The following is a 26,986-nucleotide window of genomic DNA, read 5'->3' on the forward strand; positions in this document are numbered from 1 at the left end:
GAACAGCCTCACGCTTTTGCTCGCTCCCCAGAGAAGGCTGCTCTCTACAGTGCTGGTTTTCACTGGTCTGTTACATTTTCTCTTTCTCAAAACTTCCAAACACAGTCCCCTCTCATCTGCCACACTTTTCTAAATTAACTATCTAAAAGAACATTAAAGCAAACTGTAAAGATACCGTAACTGCCTACAGTGCGATGGCACACCAAACGCATTCCTTCTAGCGCTGTTGTTTTTATCAGAAGCCTCTGCACACCACGAGAGCACGGGGGAAGCGGAGCGACAACAGGTCAGCCTCCGCGCTGGATCCATGCAGGAATGGCTGGCAGGTCACAGGGCAGTTTGGCAAGAGAATGGAAAAACTGCTTTCCAGGTACGTGGAGATGTCCAAAATACCACGTCTGAGTTAGGCAGCTCTGATCGGCTTCTCAAGGAGAAACCCACGGGGTCAGAGGGGTTTGGAGTAACTGACACAGCAACTGGTACCACACAATTACATTATGCTTTAACTGGTAACTACGACAATGTCCTCTTCCCACGGTAGCTCCGAGGTGTGGGGTTTCTTCAGCCTGGGGACGTGCTCTGAGGGATCGCACAGTCCTCACACGACGCCTGCCACGCGCCGCAGTCCAGGGCAGCGGCTCCTCGCGTGCTGCGCGCTGGCTGAGCGGCCGCGGGCAGGGCTCCCCGGCAGGCAGGGCCGAGCCCAGGAGACAACGCACAACCGGTCAGACAGCAAGCAGATGCATCACTCACGGGCACTCTCTTGGTACTCATTTTTCTGAATTACTTGTGCAGAACAAAGCACCAGCAGTATTAACAAACTCATGTTCATCGTTTCGTGCTCCGTACCGGAGCGAAGGAGAAGAGGCCGCTGCCCTGTTCACCTCACCGGCCTCCGGATCCAGGCTTTCAGGCTCAGGACCACCTGATGGAAAGCAGGCTTTCTGGGCAGCGAAGGCTGCCAAGGCCTGAAAATGACTCTAAGCACCTGGGAACTGGTTTGCTCTTTGATTTGATGCTTCCTGCTGAAACAGGTATTTTTAAAACAGTAAATCACCAGCCCGTGGCACAGCGGGTTTCCAGAGGTGGGCAGCAGGATGCCCACCAGCAGCCTGGGCGATAGCACGAGCACCCCAGCCCAGGTAGAGGTTTAAGCACCTCTCTCTCTCACGCACAACCAAATCCTGTTCCGCATTGCTGCCCAGCCGTGGAAGGAACGCCAGCGCGGGCAGAGGGTCCCTGCGGGCTTCGCCAACCCCCGTTGCTGTGGGTGCTCCAAGATAACCGGCCTTTCTGCCCAACGTGTCCCAACTCAGGGCCACGACCTATCTCTGACAAGGCTGGATTTGTCAGCCCTCCCCATTGCTTCACCTCATCAATCCTTGATGTTAAAGTCTGTGGTTTATTTATTTCTTTAATTCACTGATAAAGCACATTATCTACAATGATTAATTTTGCATCAAAGAAACAACACTACTACAAATGGTGGTCTAAGGCAACCTAGTGGGACCTTCTACAGAGTTCACGTCCAAAATCCATCTCTGTTAGCTGTGAAATGTCATTGCTCAGTGAGCTTGGCTTCTGCACAGAATTCTTCTACAATCAAGTCCACAGCTCTGTCCCCACGTGGGAAATAAACAGCACTCCCCAGCTAAATAATAATTAATTTACCAGCTTTGTGTGGGGTTTGTTTAAACCTCAGAATGAGGATTTGTTATTTCACTTAACTGCAACACAACAGGATTATCTCAAACTGCAAGATACGGATTCTCTTAGGGCAATCATGATGGATGAGAACACTGAATAGAAGCGGGATAGCATAATTAATGTGGAGCAGTACGAGTCTCACAAAAAGAGAACTCGTCCAATTAACGGAATAATGAATTTCAGCTTGGTCAATAAATGTAATCATTTGGATGTGATGTTCTTTGTCTTTCATAAACTATTCGACCTCATACTAACATGATATTTTGATTAGGAAAAAAACCCCCAGAATGATACAAAGCCAAGTTGTCACACATCAAAGAGACAAAAACCTGGGAACTGATAGGTCCCACAGGGACGGCAAAGAGGGAAGACAGAGACGATGCACTTCCTGTGGCACTCCACGGAGACAAGTCCTCAGCCTTTTGCAATCTGGTATTTTGCCAGCAGCCTGAAGAAACTATAAAAATATCACTGGTAAAGTTAAGGAGTGACACGAGCTGGAGGAGCTGGCCACGAGGTCTCCCTGCACTGGGAGTCCTGGGCTGCTGGGCTGGCCAGCAAACAGGGCATCTGCATGTGGCTAAAACTGAGTTACGCGCCTGGGCACAAGCAGCACCGGCCATGCGTGCAGGGAACTCTGCCACCAAAGGCTGATGCGGGAGGCATGAGGGTGGGGGACGCTCAGCGGGACGCCGCTGTGGCCAGGGGCCTGTGCGAGGCTGGAGGCACAGGTGGAGGCACCCCCCCCTGCCACCAGCCCTGCGGCAGGGCAGCCGCCCCATCGAACCAGGCAGGGGCGCGAGGGACGCCAAGGCTGGAGAAGGAGCAGCAAGGTGCCAGGCTTGAGAGGCTCAGCTGGCTTGGCTCGGCGTGGCAGAGGCCAGGGCAGGCGTCCCGGTCGCACGTGACATGAGATGCTGGTAAGGGAGTGCCCCCCGTCCAGCCGATCAAGGTATCACACGGACCCCAGGGTTAAAGCTTAAACTAAGCAGGTTTAGACTACAATGGGATTTTTTTACAGTGAGGGCACTTAGCTATCAGGAGGTTTATCAGAGGTTGTAATGGGTTTTCCACTACTCATTTATTAACTTTTATCATGAGGATGGGATTTTTCTAATTGTCCAGCTCTGGTTTAAACAGGAATTAATTCAGGGTGATCCTGCAGCCATGAAAACAGGAGTAACATGGCGACAAGGGTCCTTTCTGCAAGCGTGTAACCTCCTGACATAACGTCACACCCCTCTGCTTGTCCTCTTTACCTGACAGCTGCGATTTAAGTGAATGTACATATCCATACAGCAACAGGTCCTTGGATACTGCAGGTGCCAATTGCGCATGACCCCAGCGACTGTTCAGTGCACGCGCGTCACACGTGCATGCCCGGGCGATCAGGCAAACGCTGGCAGCAGGGAGGTGGGAGGGCAGGGGTTGGCGAGGGAAGCTCTGAGGAGCACAAGGGAGGAGCAGGAAGGCTCGGCTCCAGCATCCCCGCTGCAGAGGAGCGAGACCGAGCCGCCGTGCCAGGCTGCGCAAGGTCCAGGCGGCGGCTCTCCCGCCGCCCACCGCATCACTTGAAGACGGATGGAAACGTCGGGCAGTCAGGAGACTTCATCTTCTTCATGAACTTCTTGAACTCTTTGTTCTTCTTGTCCCACTTGTAGATGGCTGTCAGCAGGTACTGGGTCTTCACCTGGCGGCCCATGATGAGGAAGTAGTGGCCGAGGTTGTCCAGCTGATGGCAGGGGCAGTCGGCCCCATTCTTCAGGTACAGCACCAGCTTCTTCAGGTTCTTCTTCCGAATGGGCCCCAGCTTCAGCGCCTTCCTCTTCCGCGGGACGATCATCTTGTCCCCGTTCTCCTTCTTCACCTCCTTTATGGTCATCTTAAGAGCTGAAAAACAACCAAGAGAGGAAAATCAAAATGACTCCTGAGCAGCCTTTGCTGGCACAAGGCTTTTGCTAAGCGAGACTGGGGGCGAGGGGCACCGGCACCCTCGCCCCATGACGGCAGCAGTGCCCTGCCCAGGTGCAGCCACCCAGCGACCTGCACCACCGCTCCCCTCTCCGCAGCATCACCCCGGCAATGACTTGGCCCCCTGACTACAACACAAAAACCCTCGCACCTGAAGCAGAGCCATCCCCGCGCCCAGGACAGCACCAAGGTGAAACACTGGCGTCTCTGTTTCCCCTTCCCCAGCAAAGCACGCCGGCACCTTTTACTTGAGAGGGAGACTTGCTCACCCCGTGGTACGCCCTCTGCCAGCAAAACATCAGCTGAGTAAACAAGGTGATTTCCCTGCTCTAGACACATGGAGAGACTCTTGAAAGGGCCATTTAAAAGGTCAGCTTGGCCTCTTACACATTTGTTTGCAGTCCCTCCTGGCCCTCGGGTGCCTGTGAAACCAGTTTCCAAGCACGGAACACCTCTGCTGCGAGCGGTGCAGCCCCCTTGCGAGCAGCCGTGCCAGCCGGACCCGCACCTGCACCTTCCCCAGGAGAACGGAGTTCATCCCATACAACTTCCACGGAAAATATTCTCCTCTTTGGGTTCAGCATTTTCCTGAGTTAATCGCAACCCAAATAAAAAAAATTAATGTTCCTTTGCCACGACCATGAAGGGGAATTTAGCATACATGGGAAAAATGATGAAAATGTGTTGTACATTAAAGTATCACTTCTGTGCCATTTGGCTCTGCCTCATTTTTGGGGAAAGGCACATATGGCCAAAAATTACTAACATATTTCCATCATTTGGGAGTTTACTTCAGAGCCGCAGATAAATAGTGCTCGGAGAGGTGATTAATTGTCTGCTCTCCCCTCTCATTTGCCTCTCGGAGCATGTGCCGCAGACGGCACGCAGAAGCCTCCGGCTCTGGCAGGGAGACGGGTCCCACAGCATCGTTCCTTGAAGTCCTGCTCTGCTGGAACTTGTAGCCGTGAACACATGCTGCGCTCTGGACGGCAGCTCTGCTCACCATTCCAGACAGGAACGGCAGCGGGACAGCGCGATGACAATTCTGAGAAGGCAAAGTCTCTGTATCACCCTTGTGCTCCCAGCCACCGCGCTGCCAACAAGAGCAATGGTATTTATCTGCCCAGGTGCCAGAAACGCCGGCTGTGTTTGCCAAGAGCCTTGTTCTGTTATCCTGTTACTGTGCAAGAAAGTAATCCAGGACTGGAAACCCAAGTGAAATTTTCATTCCATCTGTTTTCCAAATTCAAGATGTTTAAGGAGCTAAAGAGACGCAAGCCTTCAGGAGCTAAAGATGCTAAAGCAGATCAATTTGCAACAAATCTGGAAGATGGAGCAAGTAGTTTTCAGGCAGCTCTAAGCTCCATGACACTGACTGAGCAGCAGCAGCAGCATCCCTCAGTATGAGCCTCAATTTCTCTATCCATGCTAACTCCGAACTCTTGCACTAAGCACAGCGGTTGCCAGTGCAGGAGGAATGGTTTAATACCAGTAATAAGAGAGTTTTTCAAAATGTCTTGTTCACAAATTGCTTTGCTGTGATCGCTGCAAGTTTAGATCCTGGTTGCTAGAGGAAGAAAACAATCTGGCAGCTAGTGGAGGAGCAGTTCTGCTCCCAGTATCACGGTCTACGGCAGACAAAGAGGGTCTGGTAACCCTGTGCCGTGGGAGCTCGCGGCTCCTCCCTTCCCTGCATAGCAGCACTGATCTGTTTGCAAGCCAGCAATGCACACTCAGGGAGCATGGGAGCTGCCCAGGTGAGCCATAAATCCAGACATGAACTAACATCTCATCCAAGCCTCAGTCGTGCAGAGCACTGCGCAGAGCCAAGATCAGATAACACCGAGGAGGACAAGCGAGGGGGCTGGCCGGGGGTGCAAACAGTTTGTGTAGGATTCTGCTGTCCCCAGCACCGACGCCCTTTCTGTCAGCAGCAGAGGGGGAGTGCAGTGCTGCCCCGGTACACCACAGCCTGGCTCAAGAACTTGCAAGTTTCGGCTGCCTTGCTGTGCACTAAGCAGTCACACAAGGAGGAAAAGAAAAAAAAAATAAAGAAAAGGCATTATAATCACTGCTCCATTTCCACCCCTCTGCCAGTGACCTGGCTCCCAGTCCCCTCTTGCTCCCCAACGTGGGCCACGTTCCTTAAGCTCAGTCCTGCTTTCCAGGCGAGACTCCTGGGCACAAAAGGCACGTTTCACAGGCAGCGGGGCGGGCACGAAGCTCTGGCATTTTCCACGCGCATCAGAAAAGCGGTGCCTGAGGGCATGTTCGTTCTCGGCTGCACACCCAGCAGCGCCAAGAGCACAGCACCACGCAGCAAGAGGCAGCTCCGCAGCTTGTGGCTGTCCTAAAACACAAGACGGGGGGACCATCGCACAACGCCTGGCATCCCCCTGGCCCCAGGAACACCTCCGCCCCAGCAGCAGGCAGGCAGCGGGGAAAGGCTCAAGCAGGACAGATCAAGTCTTGGCTCCAGGATCCGACTGAGCTGCCAAAGCAAACATCTTCCTCCCTAGGAGCTCTGGCCTTCCTGCCCCCTCTATGCCGCACCAAATCTGTCTCAGTGCCGAGGAGAAGAGCCAAAACTGCATCCGAGGCCCCAGGATGCGCTTGCTCACGCAGACTACATCTTCATCCGTCGCCGCCAGGAGAGAGCTGACCCCAGGAAAAGACCCGAGGGTCAGCCATAGCTTGCGAGCGTGTGCAGCCTTCCCGGCCCAGCAGCGGCAGCCCGCCTGCACCGCAGCCACGGGACTGCCCCGGCATCAGCTGCAGCACCGGCCCACACCACCCCGCACGCTGCAGCACCGGCCCACGCCACCCTGCATGCTGCTCTGCGTGGCTCTGCGTGGCTGCAGAGGAAGCACGCCAGCCACCAGCCTGTCTTCCCTTTCACTCTCATGTGATGCACACGTGTTCCAGCACAACCTCTTATCAAAGCCCTGCTCCCTCACCAAATTCCAGCCACATCTCCTCACCTACCACACTCAGCACCTTCCATGTTCACCCAAGCTCCCGTTAAGCAAAGTGTCCACCACGTTCCCAAAGGTGCTGGCTGACGCACTCACGCAGCAAGGCCCTCGCTCCCTGCGCTGTGAGCACCCACAGACACACAGCAGCCCTGGGCGCCGTGGAGAGAACACCAACTTTCTTCTGAATGGGAGCACTGACGGGACCCGAAGTCAACTCCCGGCCATGCGACGGGAAAGGTGATGGCAGAGGAGCCCCTGCAGCCAGGACCACCCATAACACCCTGTGCAGCCAGACATTGTCTGAGCTCTGCTTGCGACATCACCAGCACGGCTGAGACGTGGTGCCGGATCCAGCGCAGCACAGTGCCAGGACTGCAGCCCCTGGGTGGCAGGGCGGGAGGTCAGCAGCATCCCCAGGGATGCCGCACACCCCTCGGGGACATCCATGCCCGCAGGGACCGGGACAGGGTTGACCCCATCCCTGCAGGACTGGCTGAGTGGGAAGCTCTCCCCTCTGCTCCCCTGCAGCAACAGCAGCAAGCGTACCCCGGGGCCGTGCAGCTGACCGTGCTCAGGGCAGAGTTCAGGGCTCCTGCACGGCGCAAGGAGAAGCTTTACTTTAGTGCCATACGTAGTTCTGAAACACCCTCCCTGTGAGCGCTGCTGGTACGCCTGCTCGCGGGCGAGTCGTGGCAGGAGATCTCTAGCGTGAGCCAGCGTCCAGCCGCCTGCTGCAGAGGCTCTTCCCAGAAAACACAGAAGTGAAAGTATTACTCAGGCTGGGAGGGAAAAAACCAAACACAACAAAGGCAGATTTCAGGATTTAATCTGGGACTCAGCAGCTCTCAGCCATGTTGTGTTTACAAGAACAGAAATCCTCCCGAGGCGCTAAACCCGCACTTGCCCTCGCTCAGCCCCAGCATCAAGAAACTGATGTCTGCTGAGGCACGAGCCACGCGCCAGCGCTTTGCCACGGCCAGGAGAGCCGGCGCCAAGAGCCCAGCACAGGCACTGACCCTCTCGCCAGGCCCTGCCCGCTGCCACAGCGAGTGCTGGCACAAGAACGAGACGCAGCTGCGCTGCCCGTGAACGGCGCAGAGACTCCCGCAAAGAGCCCGCGCACACCAGCAGGCAGCTACGACCAGCTGTCCTGCAGCGCCCTTGCTCCCAGTACAACACCGCAGCATCCAACAGCCCTTCCTTCTGCCCAGGTATTATCCGGCAGGACCATGCCACCAGCGATGACCGGAGTCGGGAACAGAAGGCCAGCCTGGGCAGCCTGCTCCCCACTTCGAAGTCCCCTCTCCTGTGGCCCCAAGCCGCCTTGCACTTCCCTCTGGATTTCGGATTGCTCCAACTCCAGGATGCCCAGGGAGGACAGGCGGGAGGGACAGGGCAGCTCCGGAGGCACAGCTGCCCCATCACCAGCTGCGGCTCCCATGAGCAGAGGGTCAGACCCTGGCCCGGGGTGAGGGCCCCCTGCCAGACCAAGCCAGGAATTCGGCCCCAGCTACAAACGGCTCCCATCCTCTAATGCAGAGGGAGTAGGGAGCGCTGGAGACATAAAAATGTCTTTTTTTATTTCTGCTAATATGAAACAGGGTATATGAAAGTGTGTGCTCACTAGAATGAAATTATTCTTGGCAGCAGCAGCTCCAAGAGCAGCAAAGGCCCCCAGAACTGGTTGGGGTCCCGCCTGACAAAGCACAACTCGCGTTTCATCACTGGAAACAATTCTTATCGATGTCCCCACAGCTCCAGCGTTCCAGTCCCACCCCCAGCGTGGGGAACGAGGAAACCCAGTCTCCTAGGCAAACTGGGAGCACCACATCAGTGCTGCCTGAGAGCAAAGTGCCCTCCTTCCCCGACACCAGCACAGGGCTCGGGTCCCCTCTCCACGTCTCCAAGGGCGTGCTGTACCAGGGGCTGCCGCAGGCTGGGCCACGCGAGCCTCTGCACCCTGCTCGCCGTGCCACCACCGCCACTGTGCCCCAGAGGCACCTCCAGCCCCACTGTCAGCACTCGGGAGCCTGGGACCGGACGCCGTCTCTGCTGCTCTCCTGCCTGCACGGGGGCCCCACTCCAGCACCTCAGGGGCAGGGAAGGGAACGTGAGAGAAGGGAAAGCTCTGCTGTTCCTTCAGCCTCGTTGCTCTTTCCTTTAGAAATCACTCAGAAGGAGGAAACCTGCCAGAAGACACATTAGGGCTGTAACAGGAGAAGGCTGCAGGCAAGGAGCTGTCAGTCACGGGAAAAAATAAACAGCATGTATTGATTGCACTGCAGTCTCCAGTGCAGCGAGAGCCCATTCAGCAGGATCCCCTCAGAGCCCAGAGAAAGGGCAGAAACAATAAATAAAATCACCAAGAGAAACAGAAAGAGGAATGAACTCCGGGGCCAGCCCAGCCTGCACAAGGAGTAAGCTGGCTGCAGCCCAGGGAGGCCGGGGGAGGTGGCAGCGGGGGCACAGGAGGGCGATTTCACACTTCATCTCGCATCCACGGCTGCTCCCAGCACCCCAGGGCTGCACCAAAATCCAAACTGCAGTTAGCCCACGCACACCTGGCGCAGCCCCCTGAGCTGGTCTGCGCCCCAGGTGAGGGTCCCTGCACCACTCGCTGACACCCTCTGTTCTGCACTCCCGCAGCCCCGGTCCAAGCCAAGGGCGATGCTTCTGCTGCCTGCTCCCGGCCTTGGCATCCCGCAGGCAGATGCGGAGCAGCACTCACGCAGCCCAAGGTGCAACAGGACCTTGCTGAGTACCACAGGGACAGGGCGCTGCTGCTATGGCACGTAACTGGGCAGCAAACCAGGTGCAATGCTGGGAGCTGCACGCAGAGATGCTGGGTCAGAAACGTTCCCCTTCCCTGGGGTTGCCTGGCTGGTGCTTCCAAGGAGAGAGCTGGGGTGGAGGAGAGAGGAGGCAGCTCCCGCACTCTACTGAAAGAGAGAAAGGAGAGGCTCATCCACAGGTGCCTCCGGCAGTGTGACCCAGGTCACACACAGGCAGGACGGCCAGAGCAGCAGGCAGACAGTGCCAAACGCTTCGCCGGGGGTTTGGGAGCACACGCATCGCTCCCACCGCGCAGCTATCACACAGCGAGCCCTGGCCAGAGCCACGTGGCCAGTAAGACACGCTGCCGCCCCAGAGCCACCCTGCTTTCAGAGGAGCTGCCAAGCTGCTGGCAGCACAGCAGGGAGCAGGGCTGCCTCAAACCAGCACCCAGGAGCCCACGTTCACCCCTGCTCAAATGAATGCAAAGCCAGAGTCCTGCTGGCCCACGAGGCTAGCAGTCTCCTGGCACCGCTCCCAGCCCCAGCATCTTGTCCAAGGCCCTCTCCTGGGCCAGGGAAGAAAGGTCCCTTTTCTTTACCGTCTTTCTGTGTTCACAGCTGGATGCAGCTCTCTTCCTTCACTGTCCTTGAGACCGACATCACTCCCAGGGCTCTCACAGAGCCACCTCCCACCCTGGCACGGCTGTACGTCGGTGGTGGGCAAAATGCTCCTCACGCCTTGTCTGTAACAGGGCACTGGGGTGTAAGTGAAACCCACAGTACCGTTACTGTGGGAATTGCTGCGGGACCTGCCAACAGCTGCCCCGTGCAGCACACGTTAGTTTAAACATTTATGGTACATGTCTAGCTTTAATGGGGATCTGTAACCTGTCAGCTGCCAGTGTTTACCTTGGTGGATGTGCATGAGAAATCTCAGTCTGAAGGGCTGGGAGTTTATTTTAGTGCCAGATAAACAGCTCTCCTTGAGAAATCACTCCATGACAGTAAACCCCCAAGACTAAACAACGATCTAAGGGCCATGCACTATGCTTTGAGAAAACTTCCTGAAGTGGATGCCTCCTCCGCTGGCTGCTCTCCACAGCTGGGACATCCCCAGGAGCACCCTGTGCTGCGCTCCCATGTCGGGCACAGTTAAGTCCTGCGTCGCATCTCCGAGGTCCCCGACACGGCACAGAGGGCCGCCTTCGGCCCCTCCGGCAGAACGGAGCTCCTCCCGGCGAGCCAAGCCTGCAGAGCTGGCTCCCGTTTCTCTCCCTCCATGCTTGGACCCAGCACGGCTGGCCTGGGAACAGGGATCCATCCCCACCACCTTGAACCACAGCAGGAGGAAGGCTTCTGTGAAAACCTTCACAGCCATTTTGGATCGACTGTGGGTAGGCACAGGGGCTAAGGTCTCCTCCACTTGCTGCTCCTCTGCTGCTCGCAGTGCACGGGGACACTGCAACTGGCCACTCGCCACAGCCCTACCCAGGAGCTGCCTGCCAATAAATATTTCCATCCTCTGGACGCTGTCGCCACAAAATTTCCCAATAACCAACTTACACTGTGGGTAAATCAATGTCTCAAGCCGCTCTGCTGAGGCCGTGAATACTTCTGGTTTGGCCTCTGCTCCCCGTTGTGTAACTGTCCCAGAGCACGGCAAGGATATTTAGCGGTGGAGGCTGACGACAGGCATGCGGTTAAACTTGTATTTCCCTTCCTAGCACTTGCCCACTAGCAGGATGCCACCTCGGCTCGCTCCTCGTGCGCATCCAGGGAGGTGACAGGTATTGCAGCAACCCACTGACAACGGAGCTGCCGCTGCCACCTGGCCAGCGCCCCTCGCTCCTCCTCCAGGATAGAGGTCTCCAAGCCCAGAGCCCCTGGATCGGGGCGATACCTCTGCATCACCCAGGCACACAGCCTCTGCCCAAACCAGCTGTGCTGGTCCCAGAGGCCGCTCACTCCCTCTCCAGCGCCTGGGAAGTTCCCTCCAGTCTCTCCCCACAGTTGCAGTGGGGCGGGGGCAGCCCCTATTCATCTCACGGCTACCCGGGACAGAGCTCCGAGCGCCCCAGCTCGCCCATCTCCGAGTGCTCAGCCCCAGTCGGTGACAGCACGTCCCGCTCCCCAGCCAGGCTGCGGCACCGAATTCATGCGTCCATTATCTGACCCAGCTAGAAATACGCACATTCCTGGGAAACTATTCCACGGGTGTTCCTGTTGGTGCTTTTCCCCGTTAGAAAAAGTCTGTGCTGAACTTAGGACTTTTGGCATACCAAATCTGCAGGAGAGGTGAGAATTCATTTCCAGCAGAAAGGGTAATACACCAGCATGCAGAGCAGGTTTGGGCTGCACAGTGCGCGCTGGCACAGGGCGCATTCAAGTGCTAATCCCCAAGGAATGCACACCTTGTTCAATGTGCCTCTAATAACCTTCCGGGAAAGTTACATACACCAGCAAGGATGTCAAAACCAGTTAATTCTGGGTTTGATCTGAGAAAGCTAATATTTTTCCCTGTAATGCTTCTTTTTTTTTTTTTAAACGAAGTTCTGTTTACCTATGATTGTCTGACTCACTCACGCAGTCACAAAACATCCAGGACACAGCTTTCAAGTAGCTCTGCATTTTTCAGCTCCCTGCTTGGCCCCAGCCAGACAAGGGCTGGCTTTGGGATTTTACACCTAGGCCTGGCAGGAGGAGCGTAACTTTGCTAAAAACAAACCCAGCGGCACCGGCAGTCTGGGCAAGGAGGGAGCTGGTCTGCTCATCCAGGACCACAAGCAGAACAAGGGGCCAGTGCCTTGCACCCTGCCTGCGAGTGCACAGCGCAGGGGCACGCCGGGCCACGCTACCAACCCTCAGCGCTGCCATCCCACCCCGTCCCTGCTCCACACCAGCACCACCCGGCTCTCTGCTGACAGCCCCGGGCCCCGCCGGGCACGGCCGGGCACCCCGCAGCCCCGGGCCCCGACACAGGCGCTGCCGTCAGGACCCCGCCAGCCCGGCCCCCCGCAGCAGCCGGACACGGCCGGGACACGGCCCGGACACCGCCAGGACGCTGCCGGGACACGGCCCGCACACACCCCGGCCCGGCCCGGCGCGGCGCGCCGACACTGACCTCTAGAGGCGGCGCCACCCGGGGAGAGGCCGCGGGCCGCACCGTGCCGCACCGGGCCTCCCAGCCGGTCGCAGCGTTCCGGGATCCAGCCCACGCAGGAGCCACGCTGCCCCGTGTCCCCCGGGGAAGCCTCCCCTTGTCCCCGGCACTCCTCCTTACCGAACTCGCTGGCACACAGGTGCTCCACGATGGCCTCTGACTTCATCTCGTTGTCGCAAGGAGGGCACACAGTCGTTCCTGGCGGGAGGAGAGAAGAGGCCGTGAGGAGGCAGCTCGGGAAGCACGGCAGGGCCAGGCCGCCCGTGCTGCCAGCCGGCTGCCCCCGAGGGGCCCCCGGTCCCAGCCCCGCCGGGGTCAGGGCTGCCCGCAGCCTCCTGCCAGCCCTGCTCCAGCGCTGCCAGCAGCCCCCAGGCAGGCCACGGGCAGGGGCAGGCAGCTGCCAAGAGCAGGAGGCCAGCGCTGGCAAGGAGAGGGGTTTTCAGGGCCAGGCGCTCAGCTGAGGGGAGCCCTGCACTGCGGGACATGGCCCATGGCCCGCTGACGTTCCCTCCCCGCAGCACACGGCTGCTAAGGGGAGCACACGGTGCCCAAACCCTGGTGCGGCAGGACAGTGCCCAGGGACGGCTCACGCGCCGAGGGGCTGCCCCCGAGCCAGGCAGGGGTTTCGGCACTCACAGGGCCCAGCTCGGCCCAGGTTCCCCCTCAGCGCGGGGACCACCCCCGGGCGTCGCACCGCAAGCCCCTCGCCCACCTCCCTCCCACGCTGCCCGGAGCAGTGCTCAGTGGCAATGGAGCCACACGCGTCTCACGTGCACGGCCCTGCTCCAGAAGCCCCTCCAGCACAATCCCAAGAGCAGACATCTTCTCTTTTTTGTTTTCAGCCTGGCTACACCCCACGGGCCTGTGGGGCAGCATCGCGGCTCCAGTAGAGGAGAGCCAGTGCTGCTTGCCAGCCACTGGCAGCTGACATCCTCCTCTTGGGAAACGCCAGCCCAGGACATTTTGTCAGGATCCATCCTGGGAGGAAAGCTCACTTCACCCAGAGAACAAAAATCTGTTTCCAGGTTCCTGTCTCCAGGCAGAGCAGGGACCACCCAGCAGCACAGATGCAGATTTGTGCTACTGGCGGATGAATTTATTGAGCTGGGAGATGCTGCTTCTGTTCCTGGTCCAGCAGAACGGAGGGCTCTTTCCCACACAAGGGAGTTCGTTATTCTCAGGACGGCGCTGCAGCAAAACATCTGCCGGTCCCTGTGTGCAGACGGAGTGCTTGCTCCCTTCCCGCCCTCAGCCAGGACGGCAAAACCCGCAGCATTGCTGGACAGAAAAACAGAGAGGTCCCCCAGCAAGAGGGGTGCAGAGCCAGAACGGCTGGTGAGGGAGGCACAGCTACGACCCACGCCAACCACAGAGCCGAGGCTCCTCAGTCACAGCTGCCCCACGGGGTTTCAGGCGAGACATTTGTTTTCTGTGGCTTGTTCTTCCTCTCTTGCTCCCCTAAATCTGTTCTGTGCCAAATGCTAATTCCTGGGGTCATGCACCATGTCTTTATTAATCACACACGCAGAGCAACTGGCCTTCCAGTCACCCTGATGTGCAACACTCGCAGCACCCAACAGCTGACTTCACAGTCCCGCTCCTGGTTCCTCGATACGGTGAGAGCCATCTATTGCCTGGGTAACATCCTCTTCCAAAACCCTAACGGCAATCGCCACTTTTACCGTCTTTAACTTAGAGTGACATGGGCAGAAGCCAGCCTTTGGGGACGTGATGACATCCCCAACACTTTATTTTTAAAATCAGCAGTCAGAGTATTTCCACGCAGGCTGCACATTTAACGAGCTTGTGATGAGGGCGAGCGGGAAGCTGGTGGCAGGGTGACAGCCCCAGCGCTCTGTCTGCTGCAGTGCCATTAGTTAGTGACCATGCTGCAGACCACCCTCAGGAACAAGACGGGGTACCTGCCATGAATTAGCTCATCTCCGCACATCCCAGTGTGCAAAGCACTTCCACGTGCCTCAGCAGCCAAAGCACAGGCGAGAAGACCGGCCAAGCCTGCATGGGACAGACAAACAACGTGAAAGCCATCTCTGCATCCACCCTGTGAGCTTTCCAGGCAACCAAAGAAAAAAAAAACCACCAAAAATGGAAAATAAGAGTCATTGTTCCCTGGTGAAAACACAGGCTTTGTTTTAGCTGTGCTACAGCAGCCCCTGGGAATGCTCTGCACACCCAGGATGGCAGGGACCCCCGCCTTTCTACGGCGAGGGCCTGGAGCAAACAGCCACCGTGCACGGCTGGGGCCACTGCAGCCACCCTGGGCAGCTCCTTCCGCGAGGCAGTGCAAACACCCCGCTTCCCACCAGTGTCACAGCACGCATCTGCCGGCCACGCTGCAGGAACATCCTGCCAACACGCCGCTCGCCACGGAGAAGACGCTTCCTGTGGCTCTGCTGATGCCCAGGGCAGGACGAGCGCTGCCAGCCGTCCAACGTACCACCAGCAGCAGCCTCACCTGTGCACGCACCCACCCTGCTATTGTAGAGGGCACCCAGCGCTCACCCCAACAGCACGGTGGGCAGCATCCTCCAGCCGTGCCTCCCACAGCCCCAACGCAGCACACACATGCCCACGGCGGTGCTGGGGGACACTGTCCCATGCCAAGGGGAAGGGAAATGCCCACTGCAGCTTGGCTGGGGCCCGCCTTCTGCAGCTGACAGCTCTGCTCCAAGCACAACCTCAGCCTGCTTCCAGCTCGCTTTTTCCCTGCTGACTGTTTTCTAATGCCTGGCTTTCGAGGCAGCTTACTCCCAGGGCAGGAGAAGGAATGTGTAATGCTATATTAATCTGCAACTCCCCTGGTGCATCCTGTGGGCCTGCAGGCTTTACCACCTCGTGTTTAAGGAGAAAGGAATTCAGCAGGTCAGCTCTTTGAGAGGCAGAAACAAATTCCAATTTCGAGGTGTTAATGGGGAAAAATACTGAAAGGGCTCGTTCTTATTAGTGCCCAGAGGAAAGGGGGGACACTGCTGGGTTCTGACCCTCTTTGAATCAACAGGAAACACACCCCAGTGCCCAAGACCGACGCTCATGGAAAATGCACACAAACTGCAGACAGGGTCTCCCGGGGCAGAGGGAAGGACCCGGCACGTGCAGGGACGATGGCTGAACCGCAGCGGCACAAGCGCGCTCACCCAGACGCACCCCTTCTCTGCGCCAAGTGTCAGTGCCAACAGCCAGCGGGCAAAGTGCGGGGCACCTCGCCAGGTCCGGTCACCGCAGGCCATGAAAGCTGGCGCACCTATGGGCAGCAGGTCCAGACCTGGGGGGCCTGGCCTTCTCACCTTGAAGAAGTGTTTGCTCGCAAGATCGCTCGTCCCCTCACAGAGAAGCGCCCCAGTCGGCACGATGGGCACAGAGGGGTTGGCTTGACGCCTCTGGAGCTGCTGGGGCTCAGCTACAGCACGTGCGAGTTTCCTCTTGAAATACTTCCAAGTAGCCACGGGCTGTGAAGATGGCTGCTTGTACTTTTCCACTGAATGCTGAAGAGAGTTCGCATTTGCACAACAATTTTAAAGATTTACTTTCTGTAAACATCCTTGCAAGCAATTTTTTAATTTAAAAGTGCTTGAGATGTAAGTATCGCAAAGCCATTTAGCAGACAGTGGTTCATCTGAGTGGCTGCAATACTTCCTTGCAATTCTCACCCAGCTCAGATTCACAGTTCACTCCAAGAACAAGTTAACATACCCTAACGCTTGTGCGGAACGAGGCCTCTCTGCACCCCAGGCAGGACCAGCAATAGATCCACAAAGGACTCAGACCTGAGCTGATGTAACTCCTTGTGATAAAGTCACTTCAGTGATGCCTGTGAATGACAGCGCAGTCCCCAAATCCTGTGCTGGTAGGCACATTAGCAGCACCAAAAGAAAGCAGCAGTGTCCCACCCCAATGCTGCTGCCAAGACAGGCCTGAGTGGCGATTAGCAAGTTAGCTGTTAAACTACACAAGGGAAATCCTAGCAGATGCTAAGAACAGAAGACTGTTCCCAGGTCTTGGGTCGCTAATGTCTCTTCAGTGAACAACCTGCAGGTAGCTCATGCTCCCGTTCAGAGCTGGGAAGCGGCAGCTCTGCAGCAGGCAGCTCAGACCCAGATGCCCCAGGAGCACGCTTGGCTGCAAGTCCCCGGAGAATAAAAGCAACCTTTGTACCCGCAACACAGGATACGACCGTGGTCTTGACCAAGGGTCTAGGTTCACACGGGACAGATCTTTTTAGAGCCTTCCTGCACTACAAAGAGCTTCCTCCAGCAATCGCATCAGTAAGCGCAAGACACGGCAAGGAAGCTAGCATGGCCACGCTGCCGTCGGAGAGGCCGGGTCCCCGGGAGCAAGAGCAGCCAAACCTCACCCCACTGGAGTGGGAGCACGCTGCACACCCCACCTGCCTCCAGATGCCATGGTTGAGTGGCGAGTGAGTTTCCCCGTGCAGCTTGGGTGCTCAGGCGTCCCTCCCTGCCTGCCCCCGCGCAAGCTGCCTGCCTGCAGCGACTGCCCTGTCCCCTTCAAGCCATCACTCTCTGCTCCCCTCCGCGTGCCCCTGCACTGGCTCTTGGGGACACCCCAGGGTGTCACCCCTCTGCTGCAGGATGGGCTCCCTTCCTGCTCCTAAACTGAAGGGCTCCCTGAAGTAGGAGTCACGCTGAGATGAGCGGGATAACCCACCGGGCTGGGCGAGGGCTCCCAGCCTTTGTCTGCAGAGGCATCGCACGCAGCGGCTGCTGCAAGGGGCCACCTTCCCTCCGGATGAGCTCCGGACACAGTGCAGAAGCGATGGCAATCACTCAGCCCCATGCGCAGCTCCCCTGGCCCCGAGCTCCTCCCGAGCACTGCACTATCCCCTCGTGAAATCAGGGGTGCCCATCCCTTTCAATGGGGCTCCAGATGCGGGAACGCATTGCGCTCTTTTATAGCCCTCTGCCTCCTCCCTCTCCAAATACCCCTCCTGCCAGCCTCTCAGAGCGCTCCGATGCAAAATGCCAAACTGACAGCATAAAATTTATTTATTTTAAAAGTTTTCAGCAACCAGCTAGGCTCCTTGCAACTCACACAAACCAGTCTGGCACCAAGCAGACCTGCCGCATGTAATGGAAGCGAATCAGAACCACGTCCACTTTCCCCAGTTGTTTCTTGATAAATCTCTTGCCCCCTGCGCAGCTCACAGCCCCACCTGAGCGGGCAGGGCTGGGTTTCCACTGCAGGCGCAGCCACCGGCTGCCTGCCACTTGCCCCAGGACAGCTCGGGCGGTGAGGCACCCCGCCAGGACGGCTGTCACCGCTCGCCCCGGCCAGGCAGCGCGCTCCGCCCGGGGGGGACCACGCGTCCTGTCGCTGCCAAGAACGGCCCCGCAGGAGTCGGGCTTGGGAGAGAAACCACTGCCGGGGTGGAGCGGCACCTGGACGATGGAGGGCCAGAGCCCTGGCCCATCAGGGGCCGGAGCCCGGCCCGGGGCTCACATGTGATCAGAGTGGCCACGCACCTGCAGCGCCCCAGCACCATCTGCTCCCCGGTTGAGCTCCGGGATAGAGGCAAGGAACTGGCAGGGCGTCCTGCCTCCCTGGGACAGGAGCACTCGCAGAGTGCTCAGAGGCTGGAGAAGGACCGCTGCCAAGAAGTAGAGCCCAGGTGAGCCTCCTCCTGCCACAACACCCCCTTCAGTCTCACACAGCCCCTCCTGGGCTAACGCCTGCCCCACCAGCTCGAAGGGCCAGGAGCAGGGCCGCGGCGCCGGTCACGCCTTACCTTTGGGCCTGGAGACCTCGGTGGCATTGGGAGTCGTCATGGCAATGCAGACGTCGTCCTGGGGAAACTGGTCACACTTGAGCATCTCGGGCCAGAAGAAGCCAAAGAACTGCATGACGGGCTCGCAGGAGTCGCGCACAGCCTCGCAGAGCCAGCGGCACGGGTAGACGGGCCGGTCCAGGCAGACGGGGGCAAAGAGGGAGCAGAGGAAGACCTGGGTGCCCATGTGGCAGTTCTTGTTGAGCAGCGGCACCCAGCTGCTCGCCTGGTGCTTCACCTCGGCCATGGTCTCGTGGTCCAGCAGGTTGGGCAGCACCATCTTGTCGTAGCCCACGCTGTGGCAGAGCCGCAGGTCGGCGGGGATGGCCACGCACTGGTGGGGCTTGGCGTAGAAGCGCCCGCCGGGGTAGGGGCCCAGGTCGGACTGGTAGCTCACGTAGTCGTACTCGCTGGCCCCGCCGCACGCCAGCAGCCCGGCGGCCAGCGACACCAGCGCCCGCAGGGCGGCCCCGCGGGGCCCCCGCACGCTGCCCATCGCCGCGCCCGCCGACGGCGGCCCCGACGGCGCCGCCCGCCGGGCACCCGCTCCCACGGACCCTCCCCACGCCCCCACCGACGGCCCCCTCCGGCTGCGCCCTGCGCGGGGCCGCCCACTCGCCGCCGCCCGGTGCCGGCCGCCGCTCCCGCCGCCGCCCCGTCCCCGCTCTGGCCTCGCCGCGCCGCGCCGCGGGTTTGTGAGCCCGCGGCAGCCAATCAGGGCGATGCCGCCCGCCGCGCGCTCGCCCGCCGATGTCAATCAGCGGCCCGGGGAGCCAATCCCGCCCCGCCCCGCCCCGCCCCGCACCGCCCCGCCCGCGCGGGCCCCGACGGCGCAGCGCCTCCACGGGCGGCCCGCAGCCCCGCGCCCCTCGGGTGGCCCGCCGCGGGCACTCGCCTCCCGCCGCGGCCCCGCAGCCCGCGGGACAGTGCCCGCCGCGGCCCCCGACGGCGCGGGCGGGCTTGTCCCGGGGCGGGCGGTTTCCCGTGCCACCGGTAGCGCGGGCCCGGAAGGTGCGGTGGGCGGCCGGCGGGGGCTCGCGGGCAGCGGGAGACCCCCGGGCTGGGGCGCGGCAGCCAGCGCATCGCCCCGCACGGCTGCGGCCCCCGTGGGCGGCCCGGGCCCGGCGAGGCCGTGGCGGGGAGCAGCCCGGGTGCCGGAGGCAGCGCAGCCCTGGGAGGCCCGGGCGCTCCCGAGCGGCCGTTCCAGGGCTGCAGATGTTTCTGAGAACCTGGACTGGACGGTGCAGACCTCATTTCCCTGTGGAGAAATTCCAACAAAAACGATGGTATTTGCAAAAAAAAAAAAAAAAAAAAAAAAAAGAAAAAGAAAAAGAAAAAAACACGAGAGAGAAAGAGTCGGTCTGTTTCTTAAAGAGGTATTGTGCCTGGGAAACCTGGCTCCAGTCCTGCCAGGAGAGCAGAGGCCGTGCAGCAGCAGCACCCGCTGTCCCCAGCAGCCGTGCCAGGCCCTCGGCACCCCCTGCAAGAGAAGGGCGCGTGTAAAGCAGAGCGGCAGCGCTGCCTGCCGCGGGCCTGAGCCCCGTGGAGGGGGAGATAGGCCACAGCAAGCCCAACAGCCTGCAGCCACTGCCGCACACCCTGCTCGGAGACAAGTGGGAGATGCTCGGCACGGTGCAGCCGAGGACAAGGGTGCAGGGCAGCCCTGCTGCACTCCCAAGGGGCTGCAACGCCTCGCCGCCCTCCGCAGCCAGGAGCTGGGCACGTGGAGGTTGGTGGGCATGGACCTACCCGGGCGCCAGTGCAGGCATGGGGTCCTACGGCCGCTCTGTGGGCAGAGCGGGGCGCCCCTCGGCACAAGCCAAGCAGGAGGAGCTGTCTCCGTCCCCACGTGCACAAGACAGAGCCGTCGAGCGGCTCTGTCCCCCTGTGCCCACGCGTCCACATCTGAGGGAACTCTCCCTCCTCCGCGCTCATAAAGCTCCCGTTGCCTCCGCCTTTCGCTTCAGCAGCTTGTGCTGTTTAATACAGGAACTACACCTCATTGAGAGGTAAATGGAGGAGGCTCTGCAGCCTGGAAGCGTGAAAGAGCCACTTTCACCCACAGGCCAACAGAGGAGAGAAGCCAGTTAGCACCACTAATGACGTGGGGAATTCAGCAGTAAACAGGAGAAACCTTTGCCATGAGGTGCCGGGAGCCCAGAGCAATTGGATGGAGCAGGCCCTCTCCTGCTGCTTGGGCTCAGGAAATGGTAGCAAAGCGCCGATCACTGTTCGCACCAAGAAACAACTGCAAAGTAGACTTCTCGTCTCTTGGGAAATTCTGACACCCTAGAATTTGCTTTTGCCAACATCAGTTTAGAAAGACAGAAATGTCTTGTTTTGGGAACGTAGGCGGTAGGCCAGTGTCCCAGCACTGTGCTGTGTGCTGCGCAGAACAGGGCACTGGTCTGCTCGAGGGTGGTTGGGCTGAATTTCTCTCAAGAATCTTTATTTGCGCCCAGGTGTTACATCCTCAGGAGTGAGCCTCTGGTCCGGAACATGACCCCTGCTCACCTGGGGCACTCGGAACCAAATTATGCTGCTAACTCCATTTTCGATTGCAAGACCATAAGAATGTCCAAGTCTCTCCATTTTCAGAGTGGCAATGGCTGTGTTTTACTTTAAGTGCTGGAATCTTTCTGTTCCAGGCTGAGAAGTGTGATAGAAACACCATAGCTAGGCCAGACGGGGACTTGGGAGACTCTTGTCCGAAAGCTGGGGAGCTCTCCAAAGGCAGCAGCAGTAACACTGCGGTAAAGCTGCCGTTGGGATTCTGGTTATCCCCAGACAGTCCGGAGACGTGTGGCACCGCGTACCCGGAGCGTCCCACACTGGTTACGGGGCTGGCTGCGAGCCTGACACACCATGCCAAAGTCGCTGAGCCTGCCAAGAGTTCAGCGCCCTTCATCCAAACAGGAGAGTGACAAGACAGCGTGCCTTGGCTGCCAAATCCATCCACACTCAGAGCACGGACCTTGAGCTCAGCCCAGGGAAGGTCTTTGCTGGCTCCCTTCTCTTCTGTATCCGATACCCATGTGCGCAGCGGCAGCGCCTGTGTGGGGATCCAGGAGTGAATTGTGAACTGAGATAGAACTGCACAGAAATCCATTTTCTCTTTTTTTTAAAAAAAAAAAAAAGGAGAAGGAAAAAATAAAATAAAAAAGCCGTCAGCTCTGGTCTAGACCGCTAAATTGCTTAATACACAGTATAAGGCCTCTTAAGTAGCAGCTGCCCGAGAAGGGCTGCTTTTCCATCAAACCCTTCCAAATTGGGCATTAACTTTTCTGCGTGAAGCCTGTGCAGCCATTTCCGTTCACGATTATGTAGCCCGCTGCTCCTTAAATCTCTGCATAGTCTCTAATATCATCATTTAACTTTGTTTTATAGCCATTTACTGCTGCCTCTCCCACAGGGGCTAACACACCGCTATTGAGTGAGGAGATGCTTTCCAACATGCATGGTTCGGGCTATCCCCAGTCCTCTCCGGCGGTTTGAAAAGCCCAGCCCAATTAACCGTGCTTATTTCTGGCCCCATTGTCCATCCCCGCAGCCAGCCCAGACCCCGCCGCAGCTTCTTCTGCTTGCTGTGGCCGCTGTCCTCCCCGTCCACCCGCGGCGGGCGCTCGGCGTCGGAGGGACCGCACGAGGCTGAGGTGCCCCCCCGCGCTGTTGACGCCCGCCTCGCCTGTTCGCAGCGGTGCCCTCCGGCCCCTTCCCGCCTCCCTGGCCGCCTTGCAGCGCGGCGGGGCTGGCAGGGCATGCTCTGCCCCGGCCGCCCTGCGCTGGAATGTGTGTTTCTCTCCATGCCGCCCCAGGGAAACAGGCAGGCGGGGGATAATAGAATATATTAGCCCTGAGCCCATTCAGCCCCCGGCTCTTTACGAACAATGGCTGCTAACTGAGCTGTTTTTTGCCAAATGACTGGCTTTCGTGCATGAGCAGCAAAGTGGAGCCCCCAGATAGTCCCACGCAACAATCCGGCAAGCGCTATTGCCCAGGGCCCATTGTTTTACTGCTGCGTTTGAGGGCATGGAGGAGTCACGGCCTTGCCTGCCCTGGCATTTCTCCCCCGGTTTCCCACCGCTGTGCCGGCCCCGGCTCAGCCCCAACAGACGCAGCAGTGACGGGGGAGCTGAGACGGGCCGGCCTCAGGCATCTGCCATCCCTGCCCCAAGCGGGGCGACACAAAAACCGCCGACAGCTGCCCCGCGCCAGGGCCGTCCCTGCCCCTCGGTGCCCGGGCCCCCGCCAAGGAGGGGATGGAAAATGCCGGCGGAGGCAGCCCACCCACCACGTCCCTGCGTGGGGAGCCCACTGTGCCACCCCTGCAGTGGCACGCGGCTCCTGAGCCACCTCCTGCAGCAGGATGGCTCCTGGATATCCCCGGAATATTTTCTTTAGATTAGACACCCCCTTGGCCAGCTGGGAGCCAGCAGCCCCCGCTGGGGCCAGCCTGCCGAGGAGGATGTTAGTTTTGCCGTGTTTGTTTTCTGGTTTTCTCAGCGGATCGCTCCGAGTTTCCGATAACACTGACGCAGCCAGGAATGCTCCCTCGCCCCGTGACACGGGAATCCGCGCGCGGAGCCTTCGCAGCTGTGGCAACACGCTCTGCCACGCCAGCCTGGTGCCCAGCACTGCCGCGGCTGCAGAGGACGCTTACGCCAAGAGCCAGCCCGCAGCGCGGCCGGGATCAAGGCGCGCACCAATTCCAGCCCGTGTCTCCCGTTAGTGTGAAATTAGCACCATTAAATGCCATAGCTAAATACAATCAACAACGGCTTTACTAGCTGAGATAACACATAAAGAACTACAACAGCTAATGCCTTCAGCGCTCTGAAACTCTGACCGTCTGCCCCTGCTCCCAGGAGGGAACTGATGGCAAATATTTACAGGGGCTTATAAATATTTATCCCGTAATAACTTGCTGCATTACAGCACATTCTTCTCCGTGAGGCTCAGCTTTGCCCTGGACCAGGTGCAGGCTGCTGAGAGGCTCTGTAGCTTATATAAAGTTTGTCTGAATAACATACGGGGAGCGCTGGCGCTCAATAAAATAGCCGGCAGCTGAGCTGCTTGCGTGAAATGTGCTGCAAGTCATTTCTTACCCAACAAAATAAAAATGTGGCTGGGGCGCACAGGTGTGCAGGCTCCTCAGCGTGGGTGCAGACCCCTTCTGTGTTGCCGGAGTGACCTGGGGAAGTGCTGGAAGTCAGCAGGGAGCTACAAACCACACGGCCAGGCCGACGTCAGCGGGGCCTCAGCCCGGGAGCAGCCCCGCAGCGACGGAGCGCGCAGGGACCCTTGGCTGCTTTGGTGAGCGCCCCAAGGGAAGGGAGCTGGAGAGCTGCCCGCCATGAGGAAGCAGCTTCTCACGCTTCTCGCCCTGTGGAAATCCTTTGTCCAAGGAACCAAGCTACCGCACCCCGAAATCACCAGAGATGGCCGAGATCTGGCCGGCACGCGGCCGTTGGGCAGCAGCTCCCTGTGCGTGGAGAGGTCCTCTCCCGCGGCTGGGACCTGCCATGTCAGCAGGAATCCCAGCGGGACCAGCCCATCGCGGCTCTTCCTTTGGTCCTGCAGAGCTGGCAGACCAGACCCCAAGGGGACCACAGGCTCCTTGACAGGCACCCGCATCAGTGGCCGGGCGATACGGGAATTATCCAGGGGGTCTGAGAGCTCTCCAGGTCTCTCAGCCTCAAAGGAAAGCCGAGCTGGTGGCTGGGAGTTCCTCTTTGGACACTCCCTAACAAAAACCAGAAAATAAATGGGTTTGTAATTTTCCCCTGACTTTCCCAAATGAAAGCCCCTCTCTGCTTCTTCCCAGCCCTCCTGTGCTGTGTAACGAAGCGTAGATGGCTCTGGTGCAGGTGTCCGCGGCGCAAGCCTGGAGCTGTCGGCGCGGCAGCACCGCAGGAGTGCCGGGAGCCCGAGCCAGGCGCTGCCTGACCGGCACCATGCGACCGGCACCATGCAGCATCCCTTCCCCTACCTCCAGAGACGATTTCTACCCCTGCCATGAGCACTGCGCTCTCTTCAGCTGCCCAGTGCAAACTTGGCTTGCTCAGCAGTGAAGAGAGCCTGGAACCAGTATTTAGCTGTGGTGGTGTTTCATTTATTTGGAGGCCAGATATTTATCTTCCCTCTAATAAGTTTTGAGCCAACCATCCACTTATTTATTTATCTGTCTCATGCTTAATGATTTGCAAGAGCATATGCAGTCTGTGGTTTGGAAACCGTGCGGCAGTCTCCGAGCGGCACCAGGGATGGAGTTCTGAACATGAATAACAGGAGCAAACAGCGTGGAAAGGCTCCATTGTGTACATTGTAGGTTGCTATTTTCTTAACCCTGTCTCATTAAGATGGATGGAGTTTCTGCTTATTAGTAATTTGGCAAGTTCCTCTTTGTGTACACTCTGCACTTCTCACTAATGACGCTTTGCTTCAGTGACTAACAAAAGAGGCTTCCAACATAGCCGGTGAAAACACAGCCATGCACTGGAGGCGCTGGGACGGAAACCCCGTGTTCTGGAGATGCCGCTGGTGGAAGACGAGAAACTGCAGGGGAACCCAGAGAAGGAAAAGCTGCTGGTCATAAAACCCTCCCTGACATTAAAATAATTTTGACCTAAGGACATTGGTTCTTTGATTTACACGCACAATTGCAGAGCTGACAGCGCCTATAACAAAGTGATTCAGAGCCCGTACGCTGCTGATGCTAAAACACGTCCAAGGAGATGAAGCTGGCGCAGCCGCTGCCTGGATTTACAGCTGGCCATTAAAGTCTGTTTACAAGCCTTAGTGCAGTGTACACATCTGGTAAATCATTGATGGGACAAATCGCTCCTGGTGTCGTGCTCCTCTTGACAACGTTTTCCACTACTACATTACTCAGCACAGGATCATCCGCTCCAGACCCCGCTCTCCGCGGCGGCTGCCAGCCCGCAGGCAGGGGTATGCACGTGCCCGCGCACCCTGGATGCGCTCAGCTCCCGGCACTGCGCAGTGCCCTGCCGGTTCAGGCTGGGCTGGTGGGCGAAGCTCGGCGGAGCAGGGGGGACGGGGAAAGCACCGAGAGAGTAATCCTGCAACCGGAGACGCTGCAGGCAGACCAGGGCCCCGGCGCCTCAGCAGCAGGCAGGATAAAGGTCCTAGGTGATGGCAGACCTGAGACGACAGCTCTTCTCTGCCCGCAGCCGCGTGCCAGCGCAGCGACCCACACAAGCGTCCCAGCAGAGCCAGGCCACACCAGCAGCCCCGGCACCGTCCCCCCACGCTGGCTGAGAGCTGCCAGACCCACTCCAGCACCCAGGGCTCACCCCACGGCGTGAGAGCAGGGCTGGTGCAGCCCCCGCTCTGCCGCATCGGCACAGGGCAGCGGGAGGAAAGTGGGATGGAGATGGGGAGCAGCGCCAAGAAGGCGGCGGGAGGCAGCGTCCATCTCCCCTGGCGCTGGGCACTGCCCGCAGCCCACGCACAGGGCCTGCACCGAAATCTTCCTTGCAGTGGCAGAAAAACGCTGTGTTTGGTGTTTTACCAAGCGTGCTGGTGCCCGGGGCCGGGGAGCGGGATGCTCTTTGTGAGAGCATCTGGCCAGCTGTGCAGCGATCTGTGGCCAGAGCCATGCTCCCCTGGCCACTGAGCTGGACAAAGGCCAAAGGGTAGAGGGCAAGCCACGGGAGCAGAAACAAAGCCAGGTCAGCTCATTCATGCAAACCTTTTCAAGAGCTTTCGGGCGGCTGGACAGACATGGGAGAGCAGGACTTGCTGCCCGCGCGCAGATCGCCGCAGGGACGCACGGGCTGCCGGGTCCCATGCAGTCACTTGCAGCAGTTGAAAGGAGGCGCAGGATCCTGCGCTCACGGTGGGCTTCTGAGCGAAGTGAGGGTGCAGGGACAGCCACCAGCTAGAGACAGAGCTCAGAAAAGCAGGGGGAATGGTAAAAACCCAGCTGTCTGTGGAGAAAGGCACTGCATCTAGTCCCGTTCCCCGCACACCTGCTGCGGGACAGCCCAGCCCTTCCCGACCCAGTGCGGGTCCTTGCACGGGGCATCTGCGGGGCTCAGGCAGCTACAGACGGCAGGAACCACGCATGGGAAGGGAATCGCCACGGAGCGACCGCAGAAGGCGCGGAGGAAAGTCCACGAGAGCGGCTTGGAAACGGCGACCCAGAAGGCAAGCGGGGAGAGTCCCCTGCAGTCGTCCCGCTGTGAGCAGCAGCCTTGCGGAACGCAGCCCGGAGAAGCGTTGAGCCAGCTTCCGCCCTGCCCAGGTCGCTTCCGCAGGCAAAGTACCCATTCCCGTCCTCATCCGTGCCCACACACACTGGGCCACACAGGGACGGGGAAAAGCCAGCGCAGAGAACTGAGGCAGATTCCTGGGCAAGCACGGCTGCTACAAACAATTTAAAAATAACAACAAAAAATGCAGTCAGATTTAATTGTTAGCAATAACCTCTTAAAATAGCAGCTCATTAGCTCAAGTGCAAACAGCTTAAAAGTGTCGGCATGATTTGTGGGATCCTGTGGGGTCTCCTGGGATTTTCTGGGGTGCCTGTAAAACAAATGCCAAGAAGAAACACAGCCCCTGAGTCCTGAAA

General features: G+C 58.7%; 1 protein-coding gene across 1 annotated transcript; it reads right to left on the reverse strand.

Annotated features, from left to right (window-relative positions):
* Positions 1-1,382: 1,382 nt before the first annotated feature.
* On the reverse strand, positions 1,383-18,962 carry SFRP1 (secreted frizzled related protein 1). The gene is made up of 3 exons (XM_086768053.1): positions 18,352-18,962; positions 12,708-12,785; positions 1,383-3,597 (listed from the first exon to the last, which is right to left on the reverse strand). The coding sequence occupies exons 1-3, from the start codon at positions 18,884-18,886 to the stop codon at positions 3,275-3,277; spliced, it is 936 nt and encodes a 311-aa protein (XP_086624179.1). The 5' UTR covers positions 18,887-18,962; the 3' UTR covers positions 1,383-3,274.
* Between the last annotated feature and the right edge of the window lie 8,024 nt (positions 18,963-26,986).

The sequence above is a fragment of the Chlamydotis macqueenii genome, chromosome 27 (genome assembly GCF_036417535.1).
Source record: "Chlamydotis macqueenii isolate bChlMac1 chromosome 27, bChlMac1.mat, whole genome shotgun sequence".
Lineage (NCBI taxonomy): Eukaryota > Metazoa > Chordata > Aves > Otidiformes > Otididae > Chlamydotis > Chlamydotis macqueenii.